The following is an 18,533-nucleotide window of genomic DNA, read 5'->3' as shown; positions in this document are numbered from 1 at the left end:
CTTGCAGCAGCGAATTCCGTCAACGAATTCTGTATCGTGCGAGGAAGCAGGATACTCCCTTCTGGCTGTCCTCCATCTGCTGCCCAGTCACCTTGCTGGGTTTTGACTCAGACATTATAAGTACCTGTGATTGATACGAGAAAGAATATGCCCCCCCTCCTGGGTTAGGAAGCAGCTTGCGTGCGTGCGTGGGTGGGTGGGTGGGTGGGTTTATTTTGAGCAGACAGACAGCTGGTGGGGGAAATGGCAGGCCCCTTTCCTCCCGCCAGCCCTCACTCCACTTTCCAGCCTCCCTCCCGTAAAGAAAAACCCTTGAAAGAACATTTGCGCAACTGCACAGAATGGGTGGCTGGGTGCCGAGCCTCAGTACGATGCTGGCCAACCCCCTTGCTCTCCTGTCCCCCTCCTCTACCTCCCCCAGAGTAAAGCGCTCCTTCGTGGGACTATTCGAGTGGAATAACGCGTGCAAAAAAGATGAGGGCAGACCTGGACATCCGTGCTGCTCCATCTTCATGCCTTGCTTTCTCCCCTGCTCTTTCGCTTTCAATCCCTTCCTTGCTTTCTCCATCTTTCACTTTGTCAGTCCAGGCCAGGGAGGCAAGACGTCAGGCCTGCCTTTTGCATAGTTCCCCCCCAACTCTGATGCTCTCCAGCGGCTGCGTTGCTGGCGCTAAGAACATTAAGCTAAAATGCGCTGGTATTTTTTAAGATTTTGGCCCTGCCCTGTTTTGCCTTGGGCCACACCCACCCACCACTGGAATGTGGCCCCAGGGACCTTCTTCAAAATGGCATTCAGCCCTCAGGCTGAAAGAGGTTCAGCAGCTCTGGTCTATGTACGTCATGCTAGCTGAGGACGATGGACATTGTAGTCCAACACATCTGGAGGGCACCTGGTTGGAGAAAGCTGAGCTAGAATATCTGTGTGTTGTTGTCTGCATAATTGGCGCCCCCTCCCAGCTCTAGTCACTGGTCAGCACTCCTCTTTCTAGCGGGTTGATGGGAAATGCATAAAAAAATGCCCAAAGCTCACAGACCCAATCAATTTTTAAAGCCACCTGCCTATTTATCTTTATTGTTTATTCGTTCAGTCGCTTCCAACTCTTCGTGACTTCATGGACCGGCCCACGCCAGAGCTTCCTGTCAGCCGTCACCACCCCCGGCTCCCCCAAGCCTATTTATCTAGTCCCAGTTTATTTTTGACAGCAGATGACAGAAAGAAAAGGCAACTGTAGCAGGAGCTCCAGAGCTCAGGGTCATCCTATGAAATGGGCAGTAGATGTAGGTCAGGTGAAAGAAAGCCCCCCCAGGGATGTACGAAAGTCACTTACCTTTTCGCAGCTTGGCTTCGCGGTGGGGGGGAGGCGCTTCGTTTTCCCCCCGAAGTTCAGGCGAGGGGGGGGGAGGCGTCCCGCCTCGCCCGGCTGAAATTCAGGCCGGGGAGAAGCGCCCCGTCTCCCCGGCCACGAAACAAAAAGTAAAAAAAAAAAAAGACCCCATGATAGGCTACGTGACGATTTACGTAGCCTATCACGGCTGACTTTGAAATCTAGCCATGATAGGCTACGTAAATCGTCACGTAGCCTATCACGGGTGTTTGTTTTTTTTTACTTTAGTTTTTTTTTTTTGCAATGGCGGCGGTGGCAGCCGGTCGGGAGACCGGCCGCCGCCCCCATCCGCAACGAACTGCCGCCGAACCGCCGCCGGGACCCGCCACCGAGAGGGACATTCGCAGGAGGTAAGTCCCGTCCCGGGGGGGGCGGGGGCGGCGGAGAATTTCCCCACCAACTTCGGGGGGCTGAATGCGTCGGCGCTCGGCCTCCCGAAGATTCGGGGAGAAATTCTCCGCCATCCCTAGCCCCCCCCCCTTCACATAGGGACTCAGTCAGCACATGGGTCCTTCTAGCCTAGTATTGTCAACACTGGCTGTAAGCAGCTCTCCAGGTTTCAAGCAGGAATTTTCCCAGCCCTACCTGGAGATCGAACCAGGGACCGTCTGCAGGTGAAGCAGGTGCTCTAACACTGAGCTTCCGTCTCTCAGAAGGTTGGGAGAGGTTTTGCATCCTATGGTGTATGCACACATTTCTTTGTTCCTAACGTTGCCTCCGGATAAACATGTTTTGCAGGTCTTGGAAACCATGTAAGAACCTACCAGACCTGTTTTACCAGAAGCAGCAGTGGGATGAGTAAGCTGGGCAGCCATTTCAGCTCTGAAAAGCCCCATCGGTCTCCAGCGGGGACCTTCTGCCTCCCATGCACGCGCTGTGCCACTGAGTTGCGGCGCCTCCCTTCACGCAACATCGCCCTAATGCCCAGGATTCACGACTGCAGGGTGTGGCGGTGGTCACTAGCTTAGATGACCGGCGTTTAGCAGGTCTTGCTTCGGGGAAGTGGATGTAGCCACCCGTTGCTTGTGGCTGCAGTTCTGTTAGCTGTGGTGACCAGAGAGAACTCCCAGCTTCAGTGTCAGGAGGCCACTGAATAGCAGCTGCTTGGGGCAGAGCAGACTGGAGGGGAGGATAATTGGGTTGCCTCCAATGTTAGTCAAACTTGCCTCCCATTCATTTCAGTGGGTCTACTCTGAGTAGGGCTAACATTGAATACAATCCATTGCCTTCAAGTCCTGCTTGTGGGCTTCCCGGAGGCATCTGGCTGGTCGCTGTGGGAAACCTCTGGTCTGATGCCGCAGAGCTGCTCTTGCGTTCTTGTGCAACTGTGTTAGATCCGTCCGCTGTGAATGTATCTTAGCAGCAGGCATTAACCATGGTCATCCAGTGGAACCAGGGTTGGTGTCAAGGGAAGGCATGGTTGGGAACTTGTCAAGGACCCACACCCTGGCAGGGGTGCACTGTAGGGGTGGACGAAAGTCCCTTACCTTTTGCCAAAGCTTGTTCGCGGGGGGGGGGGAGGCGCTTCGCTGCTCCCCCCGTGAAGTTCAGGCCGGGGGGGGAGGCTTCCCGCCTTGCCCCGGCCGAAATTCAGGCCGGGGGGGAGGCTTCCTGCCTCGCCCCGGCCGAAATTCAGGCCGGGGAGGAGGCTTCCCGCCTCGCCCGGCCGCGAACTCTAAAGTTTTTTTTTTTAAAAAAAAACGCCCCCGTGATAGGCTACGTGACGATTAACGTAGCCTATCACAGCTAGATCTGCAAAGTCAGCCGTGATAGGCTACGTTAATCGTCACGTAGCCTATCACAGGTGACTTAAAAAAAAAAAAAAGCGCGTACGCTAATGGCGGCCCCCATAGGGAGCCGCCATTCGCATTCCTTATTTGGTCGCTGTAGTCTACGTAAATCTTTACGTAGACTACAGCGACCAAATAAGGAACGGGAATGGCGGCTCCCTATGGGGGCCACCATTATCCGTACGCGCTTTTTTTTTTAAAGTCACCCGTGATAAGCTACGTGATGATTTACATAGCCTATCACGGCTGACTTTGCAAATCTAGCCGTGATAGGCTACGTTAATCGTCACGTAGCCTATCACGGGGGCGTTTTTTTTTTTTTCTTTTCTTGGAATGCCAGCGGCGGCAGCCGGTCGAAAGACCGGCTGCTGCTCCCGCCCCGCACGAACAGCCACCGAACCGCTGGCCGGACCCGCCGCTGGGAGGGACATTCAGCGAAGGTAAGTCCCGTCCCGGGGGGGTGTGCGGGGGCGGGGGGGGTGCGGAGGATTTCTCCCCGAAACTTGTTCGGGGGGCTGAACACGTTGGCGCTCGGCCTCCTGAAGTTTCGGGGAGAAATTCTCCGCCATCCCTAGCGCACTGGCAAGAGCCCCCCAGAGTTGTTTCTCCTTTTCACCACTGCTACCGGCTTGTTCACCTGCCTCTCAGTCTGGCCCAGACAATGGTGGTGGTGAGAAGGAGGAGTGGGAGATGCCCCGGCCTCTTTGCTCCCTGGCTGTCTGTGTGCCAAGCAAGCCAGAAGTGGCGATGATGAGGAAGAGGAGCTGGTGACAATGGTGCTGGGAAGGTAGACTCATGGAGGGAGGGGGCCCACTGAGGGTGTCTTGCCCAAGGGCCCTCCAAAGTTTGGAGCTGGCACTGAGTGGAACCTCCAAGATCAGATACAGTCTATCCCTGAAAACCAGATGGTGGGAATGCATAGTAGGGAGAGGCGTATTGCCTCCTGGTGGGCTTCCTTGAAGCATCTAATCAGCCATTGTAGGCAGCAGGATGCCAAACTAGATGGGAGTTTGTACATATGTATGTAGCACTATGGCTGCGAGAGCTGGACCTTAAGGAAGGCTGAGCGAAGGAAAATAGATGCTTTTGAACTGCGGTGCTGGAGGAAAATTCTGACAGTGCCTTGGACTGCAAGAAGATCAAACCAGTCCATATTCCAGGAAACAAAGCCAGACTGCTCACTTGAGGGAATGATATTAAAGGCAAAACTGAAGTACTTTGGCCACATAATGAGAAGACACGATACCCTGGAGAAGACACTGATGCTGGGGAAAGTGGAAGGCAAAAGGAAGAGGGGCCGACCAAGGGCAAGGTGGTTGGATGATATTCTGGAGGTGACAGACTCAACCTTGGGGGAGCTGGGGGTGGCGACGGCCGACAGGAAGCTCTGGTGTGGGCTGGTCCACGAAGTCATGAAGAGTCGGAAGCGACCGACCAAATAAACAACAACAAATGTAGCACCTTACGAAATAACATGAGCCAAAAAAAAGCCCTGAAAGGACTTACAGTATACATTTCAACTGGGGGCAGGGTGTGTGTGTGATGTTGGAGAGACAAAGAGAGAGAGAAAGATGTCAGAGCACCAAATCAACAGAGAGCTGTGACCAGAGAGGCAAATTGAGCAGGATGGATACGATACTAAGGTTCAAGCTTATCCGCAGCCTCGATCTTGTGCATGCTTATGTGGAAGTAAGCCCCATTGCAGTGATCCTGGTGTTTTTATGGCATTCCAAGCTGTTCTTGAAGCCGACCTTCATGTCAGATGCTGTTTTCGGCTGGCGGATGCTTCTCTTCCTCCTCCTGCCTGGGCGAGCAAAGGACACAGAGGGTGTGGAATGAAATGGAATCACGAGCCGCCCTCCTGCTCATTTGATATCTGCCCGCTTGGCTTTTATCTGGGGAACCTGTGAAAGATTTATGCCGAGCTGGAAAGTAAAAGAGAATACAAGATCATCATTCTGCCCGAGTGCGTTCTCCAAAGAACATAGAGAAAGCCCTGCTGGATTAGACTAAAAGTTCACCTCGTCCAGCATCCTGTTCTCAGCATGGGCCAGCTGCGTGCCTCTAGGAAGCGTCCAAGCAGGCTGTGGAAGGGAAATGGCCGCATGTGTACCCCCTCTGAATGGCAACGATCTAGTTAGCTCTAATGGGCAACCCTTTTTTTAAACAGGAAAAATCAAAAGCAGGGGTTCAGCAACAAGGGAAAGAGGACAAAAAACCCTGCTTGATTGTTAACATAAAATACAAGTTGGCCCTCCAAGAAAACATTGCAGCATGGCATGTTCAAGGTCCCAGCCCTCCATTCCAATCCCTCTGGTTATCCTCTCCCCACCCCCAACATTCTGTGCTCACCAAGCAGTCTCAGTCCTCATTGTCCTGCTTTTCAGAAGAGGTTCTCCATTTTGATTTTTCCTCCCCTCAGTTTGGGTTTTGTTTTTTTTGAGAGAGAGAGAGAGATTGAAATTGAGAGAGAGAGAGAGAGAGAGAGAGAGAGAGAGGGAGAGAGAGGTGAACACACTTGTCCCAATCCCAGGTACATTAAAGCATTGCTTCTCAGTCTGAACCAGGAACTGGCTTATCCAGTCAATGAGATGATTTTGTCTACCCCTTTTGTATATCTATATGCCATCTCCTAGCTTTCTAACCACTCCTCCCATCTGGTTTTCAGGTTTTTTACCACTCAGCCAACATTCCATGCTATTGAGTTATTATGGGGCTGATTTGGAGTCCTGTCCCCCCACATTAGGGGTTTTTCTGAAGATTTTTTGAGCACCTGCAAACCCAGGGGTAACCCCAAATCTGATGATACCTCTCTCTGTCTCTCATGCATGGGTGGTGCTGTTTTGGCTACATAAGCATGAGAGTGGGAAGAATTGACTCGGTATTAGAAGGAATAATGGTTTATTCTACCAGTTCAATGTCCTAGGTAGGGCATCAGAGCTATAGAATTCTAATATTAACAGATCTAATTGGCAGCTTTTTTCTTTCTTTCTTTTGTCAACCCTTCTTAAAAGCGATCCAACCCCAGGGCCATCCCCACAACTTGTGGCAGTGAGTTCCAGCCAGCCATGTTGGTTGGGGCATGCTGGGAATTGTAGGACTTTTTTCTGTCTAAACATGCATAGGATTGTGCCTTAAATTATGTGTTGTATGAAAATGTACTTTGTTTTGTCTTCCCTAAATCTATAGCCAGTTGATTTTATTGGATGATCTTGGGTTCTGCTGGCCTCCAGTGCTTTCAGCTTTCCCTTGTAGTGCAGGTGTTCCAATCCCTTGATTGTTTCAGCTGGCCTTTGCAAGACTTTTTCCAGTGCAATGGTGTCCTTTTAAAGACAGGATGACCTGAACTGAGTGCAGTATTTCAGATGTGACTGCAGCATGACATTATAGAAATACATGAGGGTACCTGCAGTTTAAGGGCCAAACTACATGTTACACAAATTTGCATCTATTTTTGTCCTGGCCTTTTTTTTCCTCCTAAAAGAAAAGTCTTGAACAGCAGTCTGGTGGGGGGGAGGGGGCTTCTTTCCTTTGGGGACAGTGTTCTGCTCAAATCTGCTTCAGCTGCTTTTATCCTTATGGGGAAAAGGATACAGATCCCCATCTCTTTCCCCCTAAGAGTTAAGCCTCCCCCTCCATTGTCTACCCAAGTCTACAGCCTCCTACAGGTGTTTGGGGTGGGGCTGGGGGGTGTTAAGTTGGGTTACAGTAACATGCAGTGGCATGTTAAGTATAGGTTGGCCCTTGTTCGCAATCCCTTCCTTAATAAGCCATAGCCTGGAGTTTGCCCTTTTCACAGCTGCTGCACACTGGGCCAACATTTTCAGTCACCTCTCCACAACAACTCCCAAGATCTGTTTGGCTAGTCACTTTCAGTTCAGGCCCCATCAATGTCTATGTGAAGCTGGGATTTTTTTCGCCCCAGAGTGCATCACTTGACAGATGCTTATTGAACCTCATGTGCCATGTTGTTGCCCATTTGCCCAGTTTGGAGAGAGTTCCTAGTACATATAATGGGTTGGATCCAGATTTAGTCATACTTAGAGCAGACGCATTGAAATTAATGGAACCTGAGTTAGTCATGACTAACTTAAGTCCCATTTATTCCAGTGAGTCTGCTCCAAGTATAATTCACTCTGGTATTGGAGAGGGTTCAGAGGAGGGCAACAAAGATGATCAGGGGACTGGAAACAAAGCCCTATGAAGAGAGACTGAAAGAACTGGGCATGTTTAGCCTTGAGAAGACTGAGGGGAGATATGACAGCGCTCTTCAAGTACTTGAAAGGTTGTCACAGAGAGGAAGGCCAGGATCTCTTCTCGATCATCCCAGAGTGCAGGACACGGAAGAATGGGCTCAAGTGACAGGAAGCCAGATTATTTGGCAACAGTTGTAAGATCTAGATTCTGAGCGCTCTTCAGCAGGGGAAGCTGGTGGCTCCGATGTCACTGGGGCAGTGAATCCTCCCTGAGTTTCAGTCAGAACCAGTGGAGTACCTTGGATAGCTCCTGTAGATTTCTGACTGGTTCTGACCGAAACCCGGAGCAGATTCACCACCCCACCGGCACCGGAGCCACCAGCCTCCACTGCTGTTCAGTATCAAATCAGTGCTCTGCTCTTCAATCAATCACCTTGCTTGTTCTCTGCCCCATGACTGCTCTAAGCTGCAGTCATTTATTGTGCCTTTCGTCAAGAAAGTGCACTCACCCAGTGGTCCAAGGTAGGGCTGTACCTTGGGTCCAAAATTCCGGAAGCCCCCCAAAGACCAGCCAGAGAGCAACAGGTGATCAGGGCAGCAGAAGGAAACTCCATTTTATTCACCCAGTCAGGAAGGTGCTATGATGTACATGAGTTTAAAATGCAAAACTGCACATGCTCAGTTTTGCAAAACTGCACATACTTTTTTTAAAAAAACCAGGGTTTGGCAAACAGTTTTGTTCTTATTATTCTACTATTTCAGGAATGTAGAAGCAGATATAAAGCACAGAGTGGTGGTTGGGGCTAATACATGTAAGTAATACACGTGGCCTTCTAAAGGGGCCCCCGTAAGACCCTAACTTCAGGGTCTAAAATGATGGACCTGTACCACTGCACTCACCTAGTCAAAACGGAGGCAACTGAACGCGACTGCACCTTGCTCAGCCAGCTGCCTCCCCAGATGTGCACCTCAGAGGACTTGCATACTCTATGCCAGCCCCTGCCTTTCAGGGCAAGCTGCCCTCACAAGACGGCTTGCAATCGTAGAAAAACATGGACGTACAAATTACAATTAAACACACACACATGGGCACCCAGGAGTAGCAACAGAAACTAGTGATTTTTAAGCGGCAAGAGCAGATTGGAATACATGTTTTCAGGGATTTTTCTTCTTTTTATTTAAAAGCCAGCAGTATTGAGGCCATACCGATCTCCCTGCGGAGGGAGTTCCAAAGGTGCGGGGCTACCACTGAGAAAGCCCTCTCCCCCTGCCAGACTAATGGCTCTTGATGGCAGGCCAGAGATGCTGATCGTAGCACTGAGGCCTTATAACCCTTTTTCTGCCCTCTGCCTTGCAAGGCTATTTCTGCACGCAGTGCATAATCACATTATACAAATGATGCCTATCTCTGTGTCTTAGATCCTGCTGGCTCCCGTACTGCTGAGGACAACGACTTGGAACGCTCCTTCTTCATCCGCCTGAAATCAACCCTGACCAAGAGGGGGCTTCACGTAAAGACGTCTGGCTATAAGGTACCGTGACTCCCCTGGTTGGGGTCTTCCACTAGAGGCGTGGGGGGGCACTGCTCCTATTTGTCCACCCCATCTAGAAGCTTCAGTATTCTCAACAGAGCTCTCGACAGACTGCCCATCTTGTGTGGGGGTAGCGGTGGCTGGGAATAGAACCAATTAAAAACAACAATGAAGATGCAAGTCAATAGCCTTTAAGGTTACTGAAATAGGCTTGGCCTTGCCTGGACAAGCTGTACAGAAATCTCCAAGGCAGAATGTCTATTAGTTACAGCTTGGGCTTCGATACCTTGCACGGGTCCTCCTCCCCCTGCCCCTCTTCCACTTCTCTGCACAGCTGGCAGGAACAAAATACAGCACACAAGACTAAAATCCCACAAGATGCAACAAACAAAACCATTAAAAAAAATGGTGTAATCTTTGCTGGTTGCAGAATTTTTGTTTTCTTCATGCTGAATCTGGGTTACATTTGTACAAAAATTAGATCTTTTCCCCTTTAAAAAGAGTGGAAGGATGGATGGGTGGGTAGGTAGGTATACACCAAGGGTGTGTACTGAACCCAGGGGAGGCAGGTGGCTCTGATGTCAGTGGGGTGGTGAATCTGCTCCAGGATTGCAAGATAGCTCCAGCTCTCCAAGATAGCTCCTTTAGAGTTCTGACTGGTTCTGGCTGAAACCCGGAGCGTATTCACCACCCCACTGATGTCGGAGCCACCATTGAACCTATTTCAGCCAGAGGCCAAATTCAGTTTCAGAGAAGCTGGGCGGGGGGGTGGGGGGAATTCCAGTGGTGGGCATGGCCAAAAAACCCCAAACCTCCAGCACATTTTAGCTTAAAGTTCTTACTGCACTTTAACCTTTTAGAATGGGCTTGGGGGGATTAGGGGGGAGGGAGAAGGGAGCATGGCCTTCTGGGGAGCCCCAGAGCGCCAGATTTGGCCCCCAAGTGGGCCAGGTTTTGTCCATGGTGCCGAGGTTCAACACCTCTGCTATTCAGAGAAAGCCAGAGAGAACAAGGATGACCGCCTATTGCCCATCCCTTCCCAGCCTTGCTGACTCAGACCCAAGGTCCATATTGTCCCACAGTCTGCTGCCTACAACAATCAGCTGGATTATTCTAGAAGCCCACAAGGAAAGCATGGAGGCAACAGCCCCTCCACTGTTCTCTGCCTCCAGCACCTGGTGTTCAGAGGTAGACTTCCTCTCAACTTCAGGGCTCCGTCAAATAATCGAATTGTGACTTCATAGGCCTGTCCTCCATGGATATGCCTAATCCCCTTTTCAAAGCTGTCAAAGTCAGTGGCCCTCATGACATCTTGTGGCAGTGAATTCCATGTGTTCATTACACATGGTGTAAATACATTTTGTCTAGGCTGCCCTGAGTCCAAGACCAAATCTGTTTCATCCTGAGGGCTAGTATTGCGGGAGGAAGAGAGAACGTTCTCTTCTTTTGCGTGCCATGCATACTTCTGTAAACATCTATGTATCCCCCCCACCGCCGCCATTGTCTTCTTCTTCTAAACTGAAGAGCCCCCAAGGCTTTGGCCTTCTTCCTTGCAAGGTTCCCTCACACCTCCAGGAAGGATTTCCTTGCCCCAACCCCATCCTGTTGTCACAGATCAGAAAGGGCGGTGAGCGCTCACCCCGCCAATACCCCCTGACGCCGCTGCTCGAGCTCTTTCTCCTGCTGCGCAGGTGATCCATGTGACGGGCCGCCTCCGCCCGCGCCTGCCGTCCTTCTCGCACACCCACTCGGTGCTCGGCCGCGTGATGGGGCTGGTGGCGCTGGCCCACACCTTGCCCCCCTCCACCCTCAGCGAGGTGCGCATCGAGTGCCACATGTTCGTCTTCCGCGTCAACATGGACTTGCAGATCGTGTACTGTGAGAGCAGGTGGGTGCAGTCACATGATGGCATTCGCTGCCACAAGGCGTGGGGATGGCCACCGCTCTGGGGGGCTTCCCAAGGGGGTTGGACAACATCATGGAGCAGGAGGCAATGGCTTCTAGTCCTGAGGGCTCTGTACTACCTCTGGTTCCAGAGGCCATGAGCCTGTGTACACCAGTCACTGGGGAACGTGGGTGGGAGGGTGCTGCTGCGCTCCTGTCCTGCTTCTGGGTTTCCCGGGGGCAGCTGGTGGGCCACTGTGTGAACAGAATGCTGGACTAGACAGACAGACTAGACAGGTCTGATCCACCTTCAGGGCTCTTCTGGTGTTCTTATGTGGGTTGCAGAGGTGGTCCAGCCAGCCAGTTGCCTGACTTGGGGCTGGAGGCAATGTGTGTGTGTGTGTGTGTGTGTGTGTGTGGTTGCAGGGCCAACTGAAAACACTGAAGTGTCTGAGGTGGAAGTCAAACACACATTCAGCACTTGCCATCTTCTGATGAGTGCCTGCTCTGAATTCCATCCTGTGAAGAGGCTTGGTTCAGCTCCACTAGGAGCAGGGTCTTTTCTGTAGTGGCCTCAATGCTGTAGAATTTTCTGTCAAGAAAGCTCCTCCATGCTACCATTTTGGAAATGGGCAAAACCTTTGTTTTGGTTTATTTTGGTGGGCATTTGGAAATTAACTGCTGCCTTTTTCTGGCCTTTATATGGAGTGTCGTTGCAGTGCTGTTTGTTGCTGTTTCTTTTTTGTCTTGTATTGTTGGGTGATTTATTTAGATAGTATTATTTTGAAGTTCATATGAAACAGCAGTATATTTTTAAATAAATAATCTCTCTCTCAAAAATGTGCTCTGTGTGTGATTGACATGAGGCATAATCCACCAGGTGTTTCTCCTACACAAGGGTCCTGAGTTGTGTAAGATTCACTGGTGTATATTTATTATTGGGTTTTTTTAAAAAAAATTATATTGTTTCTCTCAATGTAAATTTTTGAGGTCGCTTGCGACGTAATCAAGATATAACAGTGCAACTCCATGAAAAGCCTACATAAACAGAGATGCCTCCTAACCACCCTCCTGATTCTGTTTTGATTGGGGAAGAGGGTTCTTGAGCTCCCGGCCATCTTCACCTGTCTCTTGACTGGCCCTCCAGTAACCTGCCTCGCCCCTCCTCTTTTTCAGGATCAGCGATTATATGGACTTGTGCCCGTCAGAGCTTGTTGGCAAAAGCTGTTACCGGTTCATTCACGGCGAGGACGTGGAGGGAATCCGGCAAAGCCATCTGGACTGTATGTTGGCCTCAAGATGATGATTACGATGATAGGATTTTATAGTGTTTTACAGTGTCCAAAGCACATTTGCTAGATCACATCATAGATCCACCTAGTCAAAAAAGTCTGTGTTCCTTCATTCCCACCAGATGGCTGCATAAAGCCCGCAAGTAGGGTGTGAAATCAACAGTCCCACCTCCACGCCTCACTTTGTGCATCTCCAGCATTCTGGTTGAGTGCTCCTGTCCATGGAGGTTCCATTGGAGCTATCCCAGACGATAGTTGTTGATAGGCTTCTCTAGAGAATGGGAATAACAACACAGAGTTAGCTGCAAAAGTGTGTTGCTGTTTATCTATATAGACATTTATACCCTGTTTTTCGCCTCCAAAACGGAGTCACTCAAAGCGGCTTACAAAATAAAAAAGCAAGCATAAAAAATAAACAAGAATCCATCATTAAAACGCGATTACCAGACCAAAAGTAGCCTCAAAGAACAAGAAAAAAAAGAGCCGAAACTGTGGATCAATAAATTGAATTAAACAACGGAATCAAAAACATGTTTCAAGAGAGATGCCTTTGACTGCTGATGGAACACAGCACAGCAGGTAGCCTCACCCAGCTTTCCCTAGTCCAGATGTGTTGGACTACAGCTGCATTCATCCCCAGCCAGCATAACTATGCTGGCTGGGGATGATGGGACTTAGAGTCCAACACATCTGGAGGGCGACAGGTTGGGGAAGGTTGACCTAACCCGTAGAGGTTGTACTGCTTTGGGTGCCCCATTTGTGCCGCAAACTCCCCTCTTGTGCCTGGAATACCACCCTGCCCCTCTGATTTCTTCAAGACCCTGCCCCTCCCCCCTAGGCCTCCCCCCGGAAGAGCTCATTGTTTCAGCCAATCCTTTCCATGCATCTCCATGAACCTGAGCCACCGTGGCCTGCATGATCCATTCCTCTGCTGCCACATCCCGGTACCCTAATGCTGTTCCAGATACCCTGTCGATCAAGAGCAGACTTTCAGAGGGCTGATTTTATACAATCAGTCAAATCAAGTGGGAAAGCTCTTCCTGGACTGAACTACCTTAAAGTGCCAAGGCCGTGTGAGTGTTTGAATGGTCTCCATTGAAACCACCACAACAAACCCCCCTGCATTTAACAAACTTGGCATGTAAGGCAGAAGTATTTCCACCAAGCCATCTGCAAAGAGTGTCTTTTGCTGTATTTATTGAGTTACATTTCTCTCTTTTCTAAAGGTGTTTCTTTTCGGGGGGGGGGGATTCAGATTTGCTCCCCCCTCCCCCCCCCGGGCAGCTGGATTTGGTACACTCCAGGCATTGCTTCACCATTTGATTCTATGGATGTTATAAATTGACCCTAAGCAATGTTGGGGGAGTGGTGTTTGCTTGTTTGTTTGAAACCAGTTAGTAGCTGTCGTCCCTCCTCCATCCCCTGTAGTGCTCAACAAGGGGCAGGTGGTTACCCGGTATTACCGCTGGCTGCAGAAGAAGGGGGGCTTTGTGTGGCTCCAGTCCTGTGCCACCATCTCGGTCAACGTCAAGAACCCGAGCGAGAAGAACATGGTTTGGGTGAACTACATCCTCAGGTGAGGCGCCCCTCCCTCCGTGTGGGACATTCGCGGGATGCCAGCGCATCTCTTCTGAGAGCGCCTAACGGCACAGGAAACAGCTGGGGCTGTGTGTGGCATGCAGGCTCGGCACGGCTGGGCCCCTGCCAAGGCCCACATCCCCGCCGGGGGCCTGCTGTTGACCACCGGAGCTCCCTGGCCCTGCTGCTCCTGCCCTTGCTGCCCTCCCTCCCCGAGGGAGCAGCGATGGCCATGAGGAGAAACCGCAGAAGCTGCTGCTCACTGCTTGCTCCTCCCTCTGGGTGGCAGCATGGAGCAGAACCGGGGGAAGAGGGCAGGTGAGCGGGCAGCACTGAGGGTGTCTTATCCAAGAGACGCCCCGCCCCCCGCGCAAATCTGACTGTCTGTGTGCAGCGTGTCATCATTCTGCAGGAGCACAGAGAAGCACAGGATATTGTATCAGGTGTGGAATCCCACTCCTTAGGACCCTCAGCTTTAATTTAAGAAAAAAAGTTCCTAGGCCTTATGAGATGCACTTCAAAGCGTGTAGGCGATGCCGGCTGACATCTTGGGAGCCAGCGGAGATGCCGAATAAGATTTCCAGGGGTCAGAGAGAGAGAGAGAGAGAGAGGAGGACCAGGGGGCAGGATGTGAACGCCCTGCATAGGTCCTTGCCTGCAGCAAAAGTGGAAGACAAGTTGCGAACGTTGTGAGGGGTGGAAGGAGATCTTGGCTGCTGTGTTCAAAGTATCCAAGTGTGGGCTCTTCTGCAGTATGGTGGTAGAATCCTCGTTTGACCTTACAGTGCCGTTCTTGTTGTCTTTAACAGGGAGTGCTCACCACAAAGTGGGGGAATTCCTCTACTTTCCTCTGGGGCTACTGGTTCACAGAAATGCGCCCCGTGTGGTGGCAGCGAGGTACACCGCCCCAGAAAAGGGACCCCTCATTTTTTAAGCAGCTGGAATGCTGGCTTGTATCTCTGTCCTCCACGCGGGGCTGGCATTTGGATGAATGAGTAACTGCAGCAGGCCAGTCTAGCTGGAGATAATGGGAGTTGCAGTCCAACACATCTGGATGGTGCCAGGTCGTGGAAGGCTGCTGCAGGGTGTGTGTTATATTAATAAATCCCCCCAGGCTGCTTAAAGTTTGTAAAGTAGCAACAGAATTCCCACAGCCCAACACTCCCTCCCATGTGCAGGTTTGCCTGTTCTGAACTGGAGTGACAGGCTCTGTGATGGGGTAACCCAGCTCTCCCAAGTGTGTGTGGGGGGAACCCCTTCCTGAACACAGAAACCTACCATGCCAGGATGTTTTTCATATGGGCAGCATGCTGGTTTACTCCCTGACATGCTAGCTTTCTGTGTTCAGGATAGCTTGTCTTCTTTTTCTCTCCCTTTTCAAAAAGAGGAGAGCATTTAAAGTTGTGATTTCCCGCTCTCTGCCATCTCAGGGGGCACCGTCCCAGCAAGTCTTCTCACCAGGGGGTTCTGCCTACCGTGCAGCTCAGCTCTTAGTCCTGTGGCACTCCTCAAGACCCCCCTCTGCTCCCCTCCCCATCTCTCCACCCACCTGGAACATTTAAAATCTACTTAAAAGCTACAGCATCTTCTCTGTTGAGGTCTCTGTTTCCCCCCCTGCCCACTCTTCCAAACAGATAAAAGAAATATATGAATGGCTACTGCAGATGGTTATTAATGACTGCTCCCTCCCGATAAAGCAAAGGGAAGCATTATTATGCTAATCCTGTAAGCAATTGCCTATACTAATGTATGATTTGTCAGGGTGATTAGTATTTTAGTTAATTAGTGCTGTAATTAGAGGCTAATTAACTTCCTTGCAGCCTCCCTGCAATGGAAACTTGCTTGCTTGCTTCCCTCTCCTCCCCCCCATCCACTTTGCAAAAGGGGATGGGGTGGGGGTGGGGGGCAATGGGATTGTTTCTCGGCCTGTTAAGATGGACAGAGGTGGGGTGGAGGGAGGAACAGGATTCAGGCTCCACAGCTCTGTGCTTCAGATGACGGCAAAACAGTGCTGAGCTGAACTGGACCCTCCCCATTCTGTCGCCGCTTTTGCAAAGCACAGGGTGTGAGGGGGTCAGTTTGGCAATTTGGGGAGGACAGGGGGGAGACAGCTGGGCTCATCGGCAGTTCTGCTCCTCCTGGAGGTTGGCCACTATTTTATTTTTGCCCTCTAGAAGCCTTCGTGGACAACTACTATCATTCCCAGCATGGGTATTGGCCGTGTTGGCCATGGATGATGGGAGTTCCAATCCAAGATGTCTGGAGGGCATCAGGTCAGGGAAGGGTGTTTATGTGACGATGTAAGTTTCTGGAAGACGTGTGTCTGTGTGTACTGGGGGGGTTGGGGCAGGAGAGAAATGGCAGCAAGGAGTGGAAATCCATGGGGGCAGCAGACATTTTTTAAAAAAATCCTTTTAACACCTTATAAAACTTGCAGACATCCAGCTCCATCTTTAAAAAGGCGCGTGCGTGCATGCGCGTGCATGCATGCACACACCATCCTCTCCCACCCACACAGAGGGAATATGCCTCTCTGATGATGATCCTGCTCCAACCCATCACCTAAAGCAGGGGTGCAGAACTCAGGCCCGGAGCCAAATCTGGCCCTCTGGGGACCCCCACAAGGCCATGCCCCTTTGCCTTAGCCACCAACGGCTTGTGGGCTTCCCAGCTTTTTTGCGGTTTTTCCTCACTCTAAGGGTGCAATCCTATGCATGTTTAGACAGAATAAAGGCCTACAATTCCTAGCATGCCCCAGCCAGCAGAGTTGTAGGCCTTTTTTCTGTATAGACATACATAGGATTTCGCCCTAAAAGGCTGAGATGCCTCTCCAAATACAGGCACAAGAGAGCTTTTAGCTAAAACGTGCTGGTACTTTAGCCTGGCCCCTTTTGCCTTTGGCCATGCCCACCTCTGGAATTCGGCCCCCGAGAGCTTCTTTGGCCCTTTGGGTGGAAAGATGTTCTGTACTCCTGATCTAAATATGCTCCTTGCTTTGGAACTTTGGATTTTAGCCAGAAGCACATTTCTTCGATAACATGAATTGATAAACTGACGCTCTTATACTCATTGAGGACGGCTTCGTTCACTGAGCGACCGCCCTCCTGAGAACCCACGGCCCAACTGGGTCTGGACGGCCACGCTGACTGCACAGCCACAGAGAGACGTGGCTCTCATGCTGCTGGCTTTCCAAACAGGCTCTGGGGCTCAAACCAAGACCAGGATTGCCCTGGCGGGCTTATACTCCATCCCTGGCAACCGCAGACGGTTGGGGAGGGGAGGAGATGGGAGAGTCTGACTTGGGCCAGTTCCAGCTTTGCTGGCTTGACAATAAAAAACCCCAACCCGGCTGTTTTTTTGTTCTTTGACAAGGCCGGGTTTGCGGTTTCAATCTATCCTTGTTTGTTCTTGGACAATGGCGCGCCAATGGCCCCCCGCCGCTGTGGTGGCTCTCCTGCTGATGCCAGCCTGCAGGTGGCTGGATGTGTCAGCTTGCATCCACGGCCGCGTTCTGGCGTTCTCCTCCCGATTCGGAGGGGGCAGCGGCGGTTGTTTCAATCCTTGGCCTCTCAGCATCGCCACGTCACTGCTAATCAGGGCTTTTCGCTCACACGGCTTCCGCAGGGGCCGGCCTTTTGCCGCCTCCAAGCGGCAACGCTGCAGGATCCGACGGGCGCACACCACGATCCTTTGGGATACCACGGGGCATGTTTGGCCGCACTTCTCTTCGATTGTGGCCCCCCCAACCCAACCCCTGTGCTGCTTCATGGACAGTTGGGACATGTCTCTTGGATAGGGGAGGCTGGTGGCTCCAATGCCAGTGCGGCAGTGAATCTGCTCCAGGTTTCAGTCAGAGCCAGTCAGATCTCCAAGCTCCACACCCTGGAGAGCTCCTTTAGAGTTCTGACTGGTTCTGGCTGAAAGCCGGAGCGGATGCACCGCCCCACTGACATTGGAGCCGCCCGCCTCCACTGCTCTCAGATCAGGTGCTGCTTCACAATAGCTAGTGCTGCCCACTAGTGCAATCTATATGTCAGCCTTCCCAGACCTGGTGCCCTCCCGATGTGTTGGACTGCAGCTCCCATCATTCTCAGCCAGCAGGGGATCTGTTGCTTTGCTACTCCATAAAAGTTTAAAAGCCCAGTGCCGCCTCCCAGCCTCACAGGGCAGGCGTTCCAGGGAAGCTGTGCCTCCGAGACACCGGGATGGGTGAAACGTGCCGCTTTGGGACCTCCTCTGCATGCATGTTTGCTCTTTTCATCTTTCCCTTTCCTGTTTGCTCCCTTCTGTCTCTTCTTAACCCTTTCCAGCAAGCCTGAGTATAAGAACACCGCGCTGGACATCTTCCAATTGCCTGGGAGCCCCGCAAGGCCCACGGGTGCCTCTGAGGTGGGGGCAGATCTCAAAGGTGAATAAAAGGAAACCTCAGATGGGGAGGGAGGAGCTGGTGGGCCAGCCGAGCCATTCCACCCACTTTGCTAACGCAGAGGGCATCCGGAAGAAAAGAGGTAGCGCGGGCGTCAGAAGGGATTTGGCACTGTGCGTCACGCGTGCCCATGGGGCAGAAAAGCGGGATGGGCCAGAGTGCCCTGCCGTGTAGCACGCGTGACGGCAAAGGCATAGTTGCTTTGTGCACAACTCTGCGTGTAAAATGCATGGCAGGATCCAACCACTCCGGAAGCCCTCTGACTCTTTCTGCCTTGGGTAGCTGCCATCTTTTACTCTTAGTTCCTTGCCTGGTTACTTATTTTTATTTTTTTCAGTGAAAACTAGGTCCTGAATTCATTCAATAGCAAGCCAGCCTAGTAAGGTTGTAAACAATTGGGGTTGGCTTTTTAAAAATTACATTTGAACATAATTATATGATTTGGTGTGC

At 51.3% G+C, this 18,533-nt stretch overlaps 1 protein-coding gene across 6 annotated transcripts in view; it reads left to right on the top strand.

Moving 5' to 3' along the window:
• Positions 1–18,533, top strand: part of NPAS1 (neuronal PAS domain protein 1) — a 93,364-nt gene that overhangs the window by 70,877 nt on the left and 3,954 nt on the right. For all 6 annotated transcript variants that reach the window (XM_084814757.1, XM_084814759.1, XM_084814755.1 and 3 more), the window contains 5 exons: positions 8,791–8,903; positions 10,595–10,791; positions 11,964–12,070; positions 13,508–13,655; positions 17,968–18,065. In XM_084814757.1, the coding sequence (XP_084670883.1) occupies positions 8,791–8,903; positions 10,595–10,791; positions 11,964–12,070; positions 13,508–13,655; positions 17,968–18,065 (663 nt within the window). The remainder of the gene's footprint in view (positions 1–8,790; positions 8,904–10,594; positions 10,792–11,963; positions 12,071–13,507; positions 13,656–17,967; positions 18,066–18,533) is intronic.

Source organism: Heloderma suspectum, chromosome 10, assembly GCF_057233095.1.
Source record: "Heloderma suspectum isolate Gila_16-S chromosome 10, 16-S_ref, whole genome shotgun sequence".
NCBI classification, from domain to species: Eukaryota; Metazoa; Chordata; class Lepidosauria; order Squamata; family Helodermatidae; genus Heloderma; species Heloderma suspectum.
This window is presented reverse-complemented; position numbering and strand designations above follow the sequence as displayed.